At 54.8% G+C, this 15,987-nt stretch overlaps 1 protein-coding gene across 1 annotated transcript; it reads left to right on the plus strand.

The window, feature by feature from the left end:
- Nucleotides 1-14,159, plus strand: SASH3 (SAM and SH3 domain containing 3). Its single transcript, XM_002720287.5, has 8 exons — nucleotides 1-256; nucleotides 8,051-8,146; nucleotides 8,520-8,666; nucleotides 10,158-10,299; nucleotides 11,429-11,577; nucleotides 11,716-11,925; nucleotides 12,089-12,239; nucleotides 12,667-14,159. Exons 1-8 carry the CDS (start codon nucleotides 200-202, stop codon nucleotides 12,855-12,857), a joined length of 1,143 nt encoding a protein of 380 aa, XP_002720333.1. The 5' UTR covers nucleotides 1-199; the 3' UTR covers nucleotides 12,858-14,159.
- The last annotated feature ends 1,828 nt before the right edge of the window (nucleotides 14,160-15,987 follow it).

Raw genomic sequence — 15,987 nt, forward strand, 5'->3', positions numbered from 1 at the left:
GTGGCAAGGCTTCTTGTATGTTGCCGCCACCGGGTGTCCATTGCCCGCGCCTCAAGCTGCCAATTGCAGCAGTCAGAGTGGCAGCCGGAGGCTCGGTCCATGCCGTGCCCCCCGGACAGTGCTGGCGAGGCTGAGCAGGAGGCCTCTGCATCTCGTCACCTAGGCAAGCAGGGACGGAGTCTCACCACGGTGGAGGACCATGTTGCGTCGCAAGCCCTCCAACGCCAGCGAGAAGGAGCCCACTCAGAAGAAAAAGGTGGGGAGCATCTTTAAGAACTTGTCTCTTCCTTCTCTCCTCTGCTCTCTCAATCCCTCCCCTCCAAGACCCATAGAAGTGAGGAGAGCCACAGGTTCTTGCGGGGTCTAGAGGTGGGCAACAGGACAGAGCTCTAAAAGCTACGAGAGGGACACAAGTACAAAAGAGACTTTTAAAATTCTAGAATTGAACCCTAAAATGATGGAATTAAGACCACAGGGGGGCCCAGAATCCTAGACTAGAATTCAAGAATTGCAAAATACCATGCTCAAGTTGCATCCTAAAACTATACTTAGCTCGCTCGCTCTCCCTCTCTCTCTCCCTCTCTCTCTCCCCGATGCTGCTCCTATCACTGCTTCTGCCCAGGTGGGGCCTCTGAGGAGCCATCTTACTCACAACAAGCCTCAATGGGCTGCACAGTTGGAGCCGAGATGGATGCTCCCAGGGTCCCCACCCTTTGACCAGAGCCCCGACCCTGCTCACTGGGCTCGGCTCTGTTGCAGCGCCCCAGGTCCACTGGAGATGGGGCAGACCCAGGACGAGGACCTTCAACACTGTGGCAGAAGGTGGCAGGCATACATGTTCTTCCTGGGCAGGGATGCACTGTTTGCGAGAAATGAGACATGAAATTGGCGGATGTGAGGACTGAGGGGTGAGGGGCGCAATTAGGCTGGATTAGGGGGGCAGATTTTAAAAGGAAGAGAAGTAGCTGTCGTAGATGGCTGAAGTGTTCATCTTCTGGGTCAGAGGCTGCACTAGAAGATTCTTTAAAGGCTCTGCCGAATCTAGGTTTCTCTGATTGGGTTGACAATTTCCGGCCTCAATTCACCCAGGCCATCAGCAGATATATCCTGCATATCCAGTAGGATTCTGGGGCCTGCAGGTCCCTAGGGTGCCCTGCCAGTTTGCCTTGGAGGTCATCCCAGGTGCCTTGTTGGGGAGCCCCCTTCTCAGGGGAGCAGTTCCCAGGCAGAGGCTGAGACAGCTGAGAGACTGAGCTCAGGGCGCTGGGGTGTGCATCCTGCCCCATCTCTCGGGTCCTGGGGTGGCTGCCACTTCCGGCTGTATTCTCCTCACCCCAGCTGCTTCTCTAAGGTTGCAGTGGTGGTGGGCGGGGGAGGGAGGGGTGTTCATGAATCTTCACATGGGCTCTGTCACCTCCATCAAAACCCTGCAGGGTGCTAGGCTCAGCAGGCCTGCCATTGGCTGCCACTCCTCTGAGCCACTTCCCCTTGCTCTCTCTGGCTGGTGGGGGTGGGAAGCAGAGGCTGCTCTGTAGACACCGCTAGGCCTCAAACCACAGGGGAGCTGAGCTGGAGGACAAAGGCCGAGACAGAGCTGACATGTTGACACCAGGAACCTGTGCCACCTAAGCCAGAGGGGCCTGGCAGCGCAAACAAGCCAGAAACCTTCTTGCCCAGCTTCAATGATCCAGACTCGGTGTTTGGCAGCTGGACCTCTGGGACTTCCCCCAGATCTCTCCCAGGACAAGCAAGGCCCGTGCGGCACGCCGAGGCCCATGGCCTTTAGCAGAGGGTGGTCCCGGCAACGCCCTCCCCTCCCCACCCCTGCCAGACACTACCCAGCCTCCAGAGCCATGATGAGCTTGCCTCCACGTGCTCTCTTCAAGCCCCAGATGGTGGGATTGCCCTCGGAAGAGCCAAGCCAGCAGAAGGTAGAGACAGCATCTTCCCCAGGCTCGGAGGCAGTGGCCTGGCTGCAGCACTGCTTGCCTGGCCTTGGGCAAGAAAGAGCCCTCCCCCCTCTCCGAGATGGAAGTGACGTAACAGAGAGGAAAACACAGAATCCAGAGAGATCCCTCTCTCCTGCCTCTGCTCCTCCTCCCAGGCCTGCTGGCTAGAGAGTGTGCCAGGCAGGGGCCCAGAAATCGGAGTTGAAATGGGGCATGTTTTAGATAGAGGACCGCGGACAGTTCGTTAACTTCCTTTGGGCCTCAGCGTGCTCATCTCTGAAAAGCAGGCTGGCCTCAGGAGGTGGTATGGCAATAGCCGTGTGAGTCCTCTGCCACATGTGTGCCCGTGACCGTGAGGGTGGGCGTGCTGTAGGCACGAACCAGGCTGCGGAGCACAGTGGGGAGAAAGTGAACCCTGGCCCCAGCCCTGAAGCAGAGAAACCGGGACTTCATAGCACCAAGAGCCACCACCAAGTGAGGGCTCATCAGGTACCAAGCCCTGTGTGGTTCACTTTACCCATCTCTCACTGCACTGAGCACCCTGGGGAGGGAGGAGCCGATGGTGCCATGATCACTAATCTGCACCGGAGGCTCAGAGCAGTGAAGTGACTTGCCATAGGCCACACAGCTCGTGAGCTACAGAGCAGGGATCTAAGGTAAAATTTGTCTGACTCCAGAGTCTTAGCCCCTTCCCTCTCCCCTCTCTCGTCCCCTACTGATCTCAAAAGAGTTAGAAAAGTCTGACGGGCACAAAAGATTCAACACACCAGTAGGCGGGCTCCGCGGGGCAGACCCAGCTATGTGCAACCTTGCGGCTGTCCGAGCAAGGAGGGAGCAGGCCTCCAGCGCGGTGGGGACAGCGCGTAGCACCTACTGTGGAGTATGGAGGATTGGCGGGGTGGCGGGGTCTGACGATGGATCCTTTAGCTTCCCTGTGGGACCTTCACCTCCTTAAGCTCTTCTTCTGCATTTCCTTTAATCTGGGGTGCAGGAAGTGGAAAAGGCCTTGTCTTGGACTTGCCTCCCCTACGGCCGGTCCCACCCTGCCAGACCCCCACTTTCTACCATCTCTAGACCTACCATCAGGGGAAAGGGACAGGAATCGTGGCTCCTTTCTAAGTGCTCAGTTGCTCCCTCCCTCCAGCCTCTTCCCGCTCCGATGCTGGCAAACTGCTGCCTTCATGGCTCCCTTTCTACCACACGCCTCTGGCTACATGACAGCCCCACCAGCGTGCACATTGTCTTCTCAGGCTGAACAGCCCTAATCTCACCAGCCGACATGTGAATGCTCCCAGATGCAAAGCTTTCTGAGTGCTGACATGATGTGGTGAGTGGAAAATTCCACACCTGACCCCAGGTGATGGGGAGCAGTCAAAACACAGGTGCACTGCAAATATTAAATCAAATTGCCTACAGGCCGTGTGTCTAAGAAGTACACAAAATATAAATGAATGTTTAGAATAGGGTCCCATCCACAGGATACCTCATTACGTATAGGCAGATAGTCAAGAAAAATCCGAAATCTGAAACACTTCCGGTTCCAAGCATTTCAGATAAAGGATGCTCAGCCTGCAGGTCCCCCACTGCCCACAGGATAACAGCCAAATCCTTGGGCTGGCAGGCAAGGGCCCTGTCTGCTCGACTGCCCATCACATCCACTGGTATACCCACCACGCCATCGCCTCACTCAGTTCTGCACAGCTCCATCTAGAGAAATCTTGTCTCTTCTACCTGGCCCAGCTCAAACGTGCCTCCTCCACGAAGCCTCCTGACCCCTTCTTCCTCCTGACTCCCACCTGCTCCCCTGGTAGCTCTGTTCAAACCCCACTGGCAGTCCACACTGCCGTCCATCCACTTCAATCCTTAGCAGGAGGGGAGGACTGCATGAGCGCATCATGGCTGGGCAACAGGCAGGGGTTTCTAGAGCCACAGATGTGACACAGGACTGTAGTGGGGCTGAGTGAGCTGGCACATGTGAAGCGCTTAGCAAGGTGTCGGGCAATGGGGAGGTGTTTAAGCCCTTTGGCTGGTTTCACACACACATAGGAGCTGGGGCCTGGAGTTCAGAGGGCACCCCACGTGTGACTGGCCCATGGAAGGAACTGACGGGGAATCTGAGAGGCACCCACAGACAGCCAAGGTTGCTCAGGAAGTGGGGGAGAGAATGCTGACCGGGGTAGTGCAAGGCTGTAGGTTGGGGGAGTGGTCTGGGGGAGACGATGCCTGCACACTGCCTTCTACAGTGGAGTCAGAAAGCCTGTATATTGCAGTGTCATATCCACACAGAGGAGTGCGTGGGTCATAAGTGCCCCGCTCAATGCAGGTTGTGCAATGAGCATTTCCTCCTAGGCAGCGCCCAGATCAGGAATCAGAACAGATCCAGAAGTTTCCTTCATGGCCCAGCCAGTCACTACATGTCTCCCTTTCCCCAAAGGTTGCCACCATTTCCTGATTTCCAACAGCCTAGATGGGTTCGGAACTTTGTGCAGGTAGAACCATACTGTAGATGCTGTTTAGCACTGGCCCGTTTTGTTCAACAATATGGACGTGAGACTCATCCATCGAGTTGGGGAAAGTGGTGCTATTCTCTGGCTCTACAACAATTCCATTATCCACTCTATGCTTGCTGGACATTTGGGTTATTTCTAGTGAAATTGGAATTTGAAGGAGGGGAGGAGGGTGGAATATTCCAGTGGGGAAATGCCCAGAGTAAAATCCAGAGTTGGGTCACAGGAGGAGCTCCGTATAAACGGACATTCGCTATGGGATTACAACGTCTAAGAACTGACTGTGTAGTCACTCATTTCACCCTCACAACAACCCTATGGGGCAGGTGCTACTGTCTTCATTTTACTGTTGAGAAAGCAGAAGCCTAGAGAAGTTAAATAACTTATCCAGCATCACACAGCAGTCAGTGGCAGAAAAAAAAAGCTATGAAACCATGCCATCTGACACCAAGCACAGAAACTGAGGATCAGAGAGGTTAGGAAAGTCACCTGAAGTCACACATCCCAGACTTGAACTCAACAATGTCTGATGCCAGAAGTTAACTCTTGCCAAGAGACCCACCTGCTCCCCCTTAGACATGAAAAGGGGGCCAGTTGTATATGGTACGACTTCATCTGGCACGCAAGACTCCCAGGAATCCTCACCCCAAAGGGGGGGCCAGGCAGAAAACCCAAACAGGTTCAAGGAATTCAACTCATCCATGGGTTGAGGTCACCCCAAGGTCACCGAAAGGCAATCAGAATATTTGGGGCTGCCCCTGAGGTCAGATGAGGCAAAGAACTGTGTTAGGTTAGGCCCTTTCCATCTCCCTGGAGTAAGGAGCAGCTGGCTGGGCGCACGCCCCAGCACCACCTCCATGACTCTCTCCATTGTCTTCACCTGCTTTGGGCCAAAGCTGGGACAGAGGAACCCTCACACAAGAGCCTGGGAGCCAAAGTTGCCTCCTCCCAGCCCCTAGCCTCCAGATTAATGACAGGAAAGGGCCTTGGGAAAGGATTGCGATTACAGGGCCGCCAGGCGGCGAGTTCACTCTTCCCCAACAAAGCCTACTTCCGGCCCCACGCTGGCCCTCCTACTCTCTTTCCAGCCTCACCAGTCCCTGGGGCTTCAGGGGCGACGCTCAGCCTCCCTGTCCTAAGCTCAGGCTGAGGGTTGGCGGACGGAAGGCCACAATAGGCTCTGTGGGCCTATAAATAGCAGTTCAGCCTGCCCTCCTTGGGCTCAGGCCAGCCCGGTGCCCACCCTCTCTCTGTTCCCTCTTTTCCATGCAATAAGAGGAGGAAGTTATCCAGGCAGCTGCATCCTACCATACAAGAGGAGGAAGCGAATGGAAGGTGGAGGAGAGAAGGAGCAAGAAAGGGGGAAGAAGAGGAAAGAACAGTGGGAAGGGAAGAGGATGGGAGAAATGGATGCATGGGAACCACAGTGATGACCCCACGGTCATGCTTTCCCCTCTCCGCACCCCACCCCGTGGTCCCCTTTTCCAACCCCCAGTGTAGCACGGAAGAAGCTTTCTGACTCAGGCTGCAGGCAGCCCACTCAGGAGGTGCTGACGATGTTAGTACTGCGCTTGACCTGATTGCTGGCCTGGTTTCTGCCCAACCACCACCTTTCTGTGCCCTCTAGGTATATGTGGCCGCTGACCTCCAATCGCTGGCTTGTTTTTGGTCAAGACCCACCAAATGTGCTGGATGGCTGCACGGCAGTTGGACCTGGGGCCAATTGTGCATGTGTTGGGGGGAAGGTGCTGGGGGTTTGTCTCTGGACACATGCACGCACACACACACACACACACACACCATTTAGTAGGAAAGAGGATGTGAAACCTGCAGCTTTGTGTGTGTTTGGGGCTTGGGTTCCTGAGGCCCTTATCTCGGGTGTCTACAGTCTATCCCGCTCTATCTGTCTAGCCATCTGTGAGACCCGGTTCCTGTGTGTATCTTCTGGTCTTGACTGTTGATGGTGCTACAGCCTCAGCCCAAACTTCTTGTATCTAGGGTCTGTACCTCTTACCTGCTTTGCTCTGGTTTCTGGCCACTATCTTGGCCTATGCATGCATACAAAGTTATGAAAGCTCATTTCCTGAAAACAGTCCCATCCACACAAGTAGTAAACTATGGATTCATCATATTGTCATTGAAAATGATTATGACGTAAGTAGTAACACAATTATATCACATCATTTTTGAACTCCACTTTTACCATAATTAATCTTTAATGCACAAAACTTTGGGGAAAAATTTGCAGCACATTTGATATTCTTACACCATAATTTGTTAGTTATTTGTCTTAGTTAAGAATATAGTATTTATTCCTCATCAAAAGAAAAAATAGGTGTTTGATTAATTAAAAGTTCAAACACTGCACCGGTAAATGTCAACAGATGCCAGCTCGTCACAGTGGTGGCTAGGGTTAAATTAGTGGCTAAGGCGGCCGGCACCATGGCTCACTAGGCTTAATCCTCCGCCTGTGGCGCCAGCACACCAGGTTCTAGTCCCGGTCAGGGTGCCGGATTCTGTCCCGGTTGCCCCTCTTCCAGGCCAGCTCTCTGCTGTGGCCCAGGAGTACAGTGGAGGGTAGCCCAAGTACTTGGGCCCTGCACCCCATGGGAGACCAGGATAAGTACCTGGATCCTGCCATTAGATCAGCGTGGTGCGCTGGCCGCAGCGCGCTGGCCGCGGCGGCCATTGGAGGGTGAACCAACGGCAAAGGAAGACCTTTCTCTCTGTCTGTCTCTCTCACTGTCCACTCTGCCTGTCAAAAAAAAAAATAGTGGCTAAGGTGAAAAGCTGAGATGAATAAAGACAAAATGGCATCCCTCTTTAACCAAATTAGCCCTATGCTCTGTGTCCCAAATCTATGGGTACGACCCGTGAAGGAGCCGCCGTTGCAGTTTTTGGGGAAGTGCAGTTCCAGGTCTCACTGGCTTCTTGCAGGCTGCCTTGTTCTTCTTGGGATAGAGTTCATCAGACCGGAAACTCCAACCTAGCATTGTGATCAGACAGCATGCTCAGAGGAGACACAGGGCATGGAGGCCAGAGCCACTGGGTTTGGGAGAAGTGTGCTGTCAATGAAGTAACACATTTGCTCTATGTGCTGAGGGGTGTCCCTAGTGGTAGATCCATATGTTTACTCAGACTGTCTTTCAGTCCAGGATTCTGGGAAGCAAACTTCAGGTCCTGGTGGAAATTTGGGCTTAGTGTAAGGACTGACCAAGATCTGAAGTTCCTGGGGACAGGAGCTTGGTCTGTGTCCAAGGTGAGGGTAAAGCACAGGATGAAGCCAGACAGCTCCAAGGACATCATGACACTTGGCTTCATTCACCGCGGGTCCTTGGGACACATGTAGCTCTGCCCAGCCCTGGAGTGTGTGTGTGTATGTGTGTGTGTGTATGTGTATGTGTGTGATTGAGTGTGTGTATGTGTGTGTGTATGTGTGTATGTATGTGTGTGTATGTGTGTGTATGTGTGTGTATGTGTGTATGTGTGTATGTGTGTGTGTGTGTGTGTGTGTGTGTAGGGACGGGGCTATGTGTGGGCGGCCCCGGCAGACATTTTTAGCACCACTGACTACAACACCTCCGCTTCTTCCAGCTGTCTCTTCAACGCTCCAGCAGCTTCAAAGATTTTGCCAAATCCAAACCCAGCTCCCCCGTGGTGAGCGAGAAGGAATTTAATTTGGATGATAACGTGAGTTTCATTGCCTCCTGGGGGGGGGCCTCTGGCTGCAGGCCCTGGGTGGGGGAGTGGGGAGTGGAGAGAAGCTGAGATTTCAGCATTACTGAGGCGAAGTCCCCTTGAACACAGGAGGCCCACGTCTCTCACCCAACAAAGTTCTGGGCACCAAGCATTCCCCTGCATTCTTTCCCATTACCAGTTAAATAGAAAATTCATTACAAATGAATAGGGATGAGGACAGGATTGAGGCTAAAAGGGGTAAGGAATGGAAGTCTCTCAATTCCACTCCCTCCGGCTTCTGCCATCAGCCAAGGCCTCTTGTACCCCAAGCCCTGGACCCAGCAAGATCTCCAGGGTCCCTGAACCTCCTCTTCTGTTGTCACAGATCCCAGAAGATGACTCAGCTGTTCCCATCCCAGAGGATGCTGGGAAGAGCAGCAAAAAGCTGGGCAAGAAATGGAGGGCAGTGATTTCCCGAACCATGAACAGAAAGATGGGCAAGATGATGGTGAAGGCCCTGTCGGAGGAGATGGTAAATCTTAGGGGGCCAAGGCTGGGCACCAGGGGCGCAGCTCTGGCAGGGCCTGGGGGCCTCCTTTGACACACACGGGGTGCGGTGTATGAAGTGGGGGAGCCCTCTATCATCTGTGGACAGGGCAAGCAGGCACAGTCCAGAGGGGCAGGAAGCCAACTGGGAAGGAGGTGAGGTTTGAGGAATGACATCTGGGTGGGGGAGGGGGGAGGGCGGGGCACTGCAAGGGATGTGAGATCCCTTGAGGCAAACCCATCTCTGCAGAGCTATGCTGGGAGCAAGGCCTGATTCAAAGAGGACCCAGAGGAAAATGCAGGTGCTCCCTGACTTATGGTGGGGTTAAGCCCTCAAGAAACCCATCACAAGTGAAAATGCAAGGAAGATACCTATCTTAGGAGATGTCCTAGCTGAGCCACACAGTGCTCTGCAGAGTTGCAGTGGTTCCCTGTCATGGTCATGGTCTCAGGGCTCACAGGGAGCTGCGCTCACCATTGCTGCCCAGTATCGCAGGAGAGGATCGCACTGCGTAGCACTTAGCCCAGGAAAAGAGCCAGATCCAAAATTGCAAGTACGGTGTCTACTGAATGCATATGGCTTTCACACCATCGTCAAGTTGAAAAATCATAATTTGAACCATAGGAAGCTGGGGACCATCTGTAGAGGGAACCAAGAAGACTGGCTTCAAACCATGGAGGAAAGTGGCACAAAGAGCTATGGGGAGGCACACAGCCCGAGTGGCTTCAGGCACACAGTGGCTCTGGTGCACCTGTGGCTCTTACAGCTGGCCCCAAGGCAGCCGTGTGCTGGAGTGAGCTTGTGCTGTCCCAGGCCAACTCCTGAGAACAGTAGCTCAAACTATCCAGATCTTTTGTGAGCCAGTCATTAAATAACAACCAATATTAAAGATCGAACTATACACATTTAAATTAACTAACTTCTATTAGAAAACCAAGGGATATGCTAAGTCCTCAAAACACATCACTCCCTAACTCCTGCACTCCTGTCTGACCCTTTTATCTATGTTGTGTGTATCGATCGTATCTCTGTATGGTGGAGAGAGCTTAGCTGTCTCTTCTCACAACTCATCATCCAGTGAGGCCACCATACTGCTTACCTGCAAGTGTCACTGTGAGGATGTGATGAAGTGTGGCAGGCAGCCCCGGCACAAAGGAGCACAGCCAGAGCAGTGTCCTCTCCAGGGCCATGGCCTGCTTGACCGTGCCCAGGCTGTGATCCCAAGTCCAAGCTCGGCCACCGTGGCCTTCTGTGTGTGTCCATCGGCACTGGGCACCCTTGCCTGGCCCCTGGCTAAGCCTCACTTTGTAATGAGGAATCAAGGACTCAGAGAGTCATGGAGACTATTTGACAGAGCTGGGGTGTGAGCAGGCCTCAGCTCTTCACCAAGCCCAGGCCCGGTTCCTCTGCACTCAGGCCTGCCCCATGTGCACCCGAGCAGGGCTGCTCAGGGCTTCCTGCCTCCCCTCTGCGCAGGGCGACACTCTGGAGGAGGGCTCGGCCTCCCCGACATCGCCAGACTGCAGCCTGGACAGCCCTGGCCCTGAGAAGATGGCGCTGGCCTTTTCTGAGCAGGAGGAGCGTGAACTCCCAGCGCTGAGCCGCCAGGCATCGACAAGTGAGTAGGGCAGGTGGGCGAACAAACGCCCGCCCGATCTGGAGGCGAGGCCTGGGTTAGAGCTGTGCAGTGGGCTGTCGGGGAGGGGGATACGAAACCTTGACTGCTTACTGCTGACCTGTGGGGAGCCTCCCCTGCCCACTTCATCACCACCTCATGGGGCTGGTACTAATATTCCCCCATTATTAACGTGGAAACTGAGTCTCAGGGAGATGAAGTGACTTGCCCAAAGCGACCAGCTCTTGCACTCAGCTCTGTCCTAGAGGAATTTCCAGCTGCTGCCCCCAGGCCCTGGAGGGGCCCAAGACTATAGGGTGAGCATTATTGCCCTTTTTGGACCCTCCTGTTCCATCTTTCCCAGGAGAGCTAGAGGTTAAGCTCCCTGGGCCTCCAGCCTCCCAGGCTGCGGTGGGCGGATAAGGTCTTCAGCTGTGACGAATCCGCCTCTTGGGTCCTAGCCCGTGATCCTTTGGGCCCACAGCCCCACTTGGCATCTTGTATAAGTCCTGGGGCGGAACAAGAAGTTCCCTGCCTGGAGGAAGGGCCTTTCTTGGCCCTCAAGCCCGTTTCCTGCTCTTCCTTTGGCTGCACAGACAGCTCTCTGCACCCCTCCCCCAAACATACACACGCATTTAAAATGCCCATCATCCTGCCCTTCCCGGGAAGAGGGAGCCCACCCAAGGCTACAGTGAGCATTGTGACCAGACAGTGAATCTTATTAAGTAGAAGTCATATATTCTTGTAAGTTGTGGCTTCCTGGGTGGAAGGAACACTGGACTTGGGTGACCTGGAGTCCAGTGGAGCCAGTGCTGCCAAGTTCAAGATGACAGGCTTTGGGCAGGTCACTTGGCCCATCTGGCCTCAGAATCCCTCATGTGTTCACTGGGATGCTGGCCAGTTGGTCTCCAGAGGCCCTCCCACTTTGGTCCGCGAGCTCTTTCTCCTCCTGTTCTCAACTCTTTTCATGTCTGACGCCCCACAGAGGATGGGTCAGTGTAAGGCTTGCCAGAGCCCAGCTTTCTTCTCCAGAGTGTACCCTGGGGGGTTTCTAGGCTGACCCCTCCCCGCCCTGGCAAGCCCTGCTGTCCTGGGACAAACGGGAGCCTTGTCCCTGCCTCATCTCCTGCAGGCAGTGAGCTCTGCAGCCCCAGCCCAGGCTCTGGCAGCTTCGGGGAGGAAGCACCTGCCCCCCCATACACAGGGCCCTTCTGTGGCCGGGCACGAGTCCACACCGACTTCACTCCCAGCCCCTATGACCACGACTCCCTGAAACTTCAGGTAAGGCCGGCATCCGGGCCCCTCTGGCAGGCTGTGGCCACAGAGGAGGCTGGACTGAGCAGGGGTAGGCCAGTGTCAGTGGGGGCCGGGGGGCCACCCCTCTTCTCTCCCCTGCTGTCCTCTCCTCTCCGCCCACAGAAAGGAGATGTGATCCAGATTATCGAGAAGCCACCGGTGGGCACGTGGCTGGGCCTGCTCAATGGCAAGCTGGGCTCGTTCAAATTCATCTACGTGGATGTGCTGCCTGAGGAGGCTGTGGGGCCAGCCCGTCCAAGCCGCCGACAGAGCAAGGGCAAGAGGCCCAAGCCCAAGACTCTGCATGAGCTGCTGGAGCGCATCGGCCTAGAGGTCGGAGCCTGGACCTGCACCCGCATCTAGTAGATTTAGCAGCTTGGGAGGCACAGGGACCAGGGATGACAGCCGTGGGGGTGGGGGTGGGGGGATAGTGGGGAGGGTCCTAGGCAGGGGTGGCTGGTCAGCACCGGAGCCAAGGGCCTGCCTCTGCCCGCAGGAGCACACGTCCACTCTGCTGCTCAATGGCTACCAGACGCTGGAGGACTTCAAGGAGCTGCGGGAAACGCACCTCAATGAGCTCAACATCACGGACCCGCAGCACAGGGCCAAGCTGCTCACAGCTGCCGAGCTCCTGCTGGACTACGACAGTGAGTGGCTTCGGGAGCAGGGTGCTGGCCATGTGTCCGCTGCCACTCCAGGGAAGGGAAGCTTGTCTCGGCCCTGCCCCCTGCCCACACTCAGCCCTGGGGCCCATCTTCTACGATGGAACTGGAGTCTTTGATGGGGAAAGGGTTGTAAGGATGATGGGGCCCAGCTCTCTTTTGGATCAGCAGGGAGACTTAGAGACAGAGAAGGTAAGGCTCCAGCCCAGCCCCAGCTTAGCACTGAGGAAGTCTGAACCCTTGTGTGGCAGAGCTGGCCTGGGCGACTCCTCCTATTGCCGGTGACCCTGGCTTCTAGGCTGCACGTGGTGACAAAAGGGGCAGCGATGGTGGTGGGTCCCCTGGGCCTTCTGACCCCATCATCTAAGGACCAAGTTTCCCATGTTCTGTCTCCCTCCCTCACCCCTTGCAGCTGGCAGCGAGGAGGCAGAAGAGGGTGCCGAGAGCAGCCAGGAGCCAGTGGCACACACAGTGTCGGAGCCCAAGGTGGACATCCCGCGTGACTCCGGCTGCTTTGAAGGCTCAGAGAGTGGACGTGACGAGGTGGACCTGGCAGGCACGGAGGAGCAGCTGCACAGCCTCTCCCTGGCCGGGGCACCTTAAGGTGGGGGTGGCACAGGCTGAGGCTGGGCCCGAGCTGCAAAGGCCGTGGGGATGGGCCTGGCCTCCACAGTGGCCCGGGCGCCGAGGACTGATGTCAGGCCTGACCCCATATCCCCAGGAGTGCTCAGGGTTGCAGAGGCCCAGCTGGGACCCTCCAGGCATGGGTGGAGTAGGTGAGAGGCCACCTAAGGATACATCCAACCTGGCCAAACCCCTCTCTCCACCAGCAACTGACAGCACAGCCCCCTCCTAGCAGGTCATGGCCACACCAAGCAGGGCACCGAGGGAACCTGCCCATGTCCCCCAGCAACTCCCAAAGCCTCCTCACTCCCACACTGCCTGTTCCTGTTGCATTGCTCCTGAGAAGGGGGCCAAGTCAGTGTTTCAGGTTAGTCTCAAAACCCTAGGGAAGGACCCTAAATGACCATGGGCAAATCCCGATTGCCCTAAATAAGGCTGGAAGAAAGACATGTGTGCCATTTCCACTTTCCTTCTCCTTAACTTTCTCAGTGGTTTGGCTACTGAATCATTATGAAACTTGAGCCAAATGCCTCGCCACCTCTGACTTAGGGCTGGTTGGGGTTAGAAAAGATAGCCACCCAGGGCCTTGCCAGCTCTGACATTCCATGACATTAAATATCTGCTCTCCTGTTGCTTGAGGCCTGGAATACCAGTGGAGTCTATTGAGGGGACCAGAGTGGCCTCAGACTTTCAAGTGAACCGGCCCCACCTGGCCATCCATTTCATCTCTTCCCACGTAACTCAGGCCAAGCTATGACTTCCCCAGCTCTAAATAATGCTCAGATCTCATACAAGCTATGCCCTCCCCTTCCATCCTCGGGCCCTCAGAGGAGACTTCCTGCAAGGCTGATGGCAGGTGGTCCGATCAGGCTTCCAGGGATAGAGCTATCTCTCAAGAACCACATGCAGGTCTAGATGCAGCCTCGGCCACTTGTAGGGCTCCTTACCAGCAAAGAAAGCAAGCCAACTACCCCAACTTGGCTTTGTGAAAGATTTTAGGAGCAACCTTGAGCCCTAGAAGGGAAAGAGGGTATCTGTTGGTAGTGGGGGGGGGGCTCTGCCCCAGTACCAAGTCTGTGCCCTGAATCCTGAGTAGCCCTGTCCTGGTGCCCGACAGGCCTGGGGACAGTGTCCACTACATCGAGGACTGCCTGCTTAGTGGACACTTCTTGATCTACTACCAGAACTTTGGTAAAAGCTAGCTTTGGGGAAGGGTTTGGTTGTAAATATGAATGGGTAGAGGAAGACAAGTTGGTAGCAATAAACATAAGTAGAATTGAATTACTGTCTTGTTATTTTTCTTATGGACATTAGGAATGGCAGGAGGTTGGGAGAGGTGACAAGCAAATCTTCAAAGCTGGCCTCAGAAAAAATGTCCCTCCATTGTGCTCTTTTTAAATTTTTATTTATTTATTTATTTTTGACAAGGCAGAGTTAGACAGTGAGAGAGAGAGAGAGAGAGAGAGAGAGAGAGAGAAAGGTCTTCCTTTTTCCGTTGGTTCACCCCCCCAAGTGGCCGCTATGGCCAGCGCACTGCGGCCGGCGCACTGCACTGATCTGAAGCCAGGAGCCAGGTGCTTCCTCCTGGTCTGCCACGCGGGTGCAGGGCCCAAGGACCTGGGCCATCCTCCACTGCACTCCTGGGCTACAGCAGAGAGCTGGGCTGGAAGAGGAGCAACCGGGACAGAATCCGGCGCCCCAACTGGGACTAGAACCCGGGGTGCCGGCGCCGCAGGAGGAGGATTAGCCTAGTGAGCCACGACACTGGCCCCTCCATTGTGCTTTTATGAAAATCATGTTGCCCATCCCTGGAGATGTCCCTCGACTCTGCAGACCTAAAGCTCTATCTGCAGCCCTAACTGGCTCTGCCCTTCCCATCAACCAGCCCTGCTCACAACAGGACTCAAGCTTTCATGGCTACTGGCCTTGCTGAGGCCTGAGTGTAGATGGGAAGGATAGCTGCTTCCTTCTTCATATAACCACCTTGGAACAAGCCTTGAAGACCCTCAACCTATGAAAGGCCCACCCTGAGGGGCTCCAAGGTCCAAGAGGAGCAGAGCTGGGATCAGCAGGACCTTTCTTCCAAAGCTACTTGTTCCTGGGCCCTACCTTGCACCATGAAAGATGCACCACTTTCTGGGAGGTGGGATGGAGACAGAGACCCCTGGCTCCCTTTCTCTTTCTTCCAGCATTAGCTGCATCAGGGAGGGCAAATGGGAGTAAAAGCTGCCCCAAGAGTGAGGACAAGAGCATTCTGCTTCCGGCTCTTGGTCTCGGCAGCACTCATCCCTTAGTGACTGTGGGCATCAGGAAACTTCAAGTATTATCCTCGCCAAAGCACCACGAGCCCGAACACCCTGAAAGCCTCAAGGGTACTGAATCATTCCTGCTATTTTTAATGCTTATTTATTTTCATCTACTTGAAAGGCAGAGTGACAGAAAGAGAGGGAGATCTTCTGTCCACTGGTTCACTCCCCAAATGCCCACAATACCTGGGACTGGGCCAGGACAAACCAGGAGTCCCAAACTCCATTTTAGTCTCCTGTGTAGATGGTGAGGTCCAAGCACTTGAGTCATCATCCGCTACATCCCAGGATGTTAGCAAGAAGCTGGATCAAAAGGGGAGTAGCAGGGACTTGAACTAAGCACCACGATATGGGATGCAGGTGTCCCAAGCAAACGTACTGCACCAAAATACTTGCTCCTTGCTGCCATATTAGTAAGCAGTGACACGGGAGCCAGGTACCAAGCATTTTACATACATTATCTCATAAAATCCTCACATGTCCCTCTGAAACTGGTCCCATTATCATCCCAATTCAGAGGAGGACACTGAGGCTTGGAGAGGATGAAGCTGACCAGGAAGTCCCAAAGCAAGGAGTCCACCTGATTTCAGAGCCCATGATCCTAATCCTGCACAACATTGCTCTCAAGAGGCCTCCTTCAGGGCCAGTGTTGTGGTAAAGCTGCTGCCTGCGACACCAGCCTCCCATATGGGCACTGGTTCATGTCCTGTCGGCTCCACTTCCAATCCAGCTCTCTGCTAATGGTCTGGAAAAGGCGGTGGAAGATGGCCCAAGTGCTTGGGCCCCTGCCATCCATGCTGGAG

The sequence above is a fragment of the Oryctolagus cuniculus genome, chromosome X (genome assembly GCF_964237555.1).
Source record: "Oryctolagus cuniculus chromosome X, mOryCun1.1, whole genome shotgun sequence".
Classification (NCBI taxonomy): domain Eukaryota; kingdom Metazoa; phylum Chordata; class Mammalia; order Lagomorpha; family Leporidae; genus Oryctolagus; species Oryctolagus cuniculus.

What these genes read in the sequence shown, in the direction of transcription:
- SASH3 (XM_002720287.5), top strand. Translation starts at nt 200, where the DNA reads ATGTTGCGTCGCAAGCCCTCCAACGCCAGCGAGAAGGAGCCCACTCAG. An exon ending in GAGCCGCCAGGCATCGACAA is followed by an intron (nt 10,300 to 11,428) that starts GTGAGTAGGGCA and finishes CATCTCCTGCAG; the next exon opens with GCAGTGAGCTCTGCAGCCCC. An exon ending in GCTCCTGCTGGACTACGACA is followed by an intron (nt 12,240 to 12,666) that starts GTGAGTGGCTTC and finishes CACCCCTTGCAG; the next exon opens with CTGGCAGCGAGGAGGCAGAA.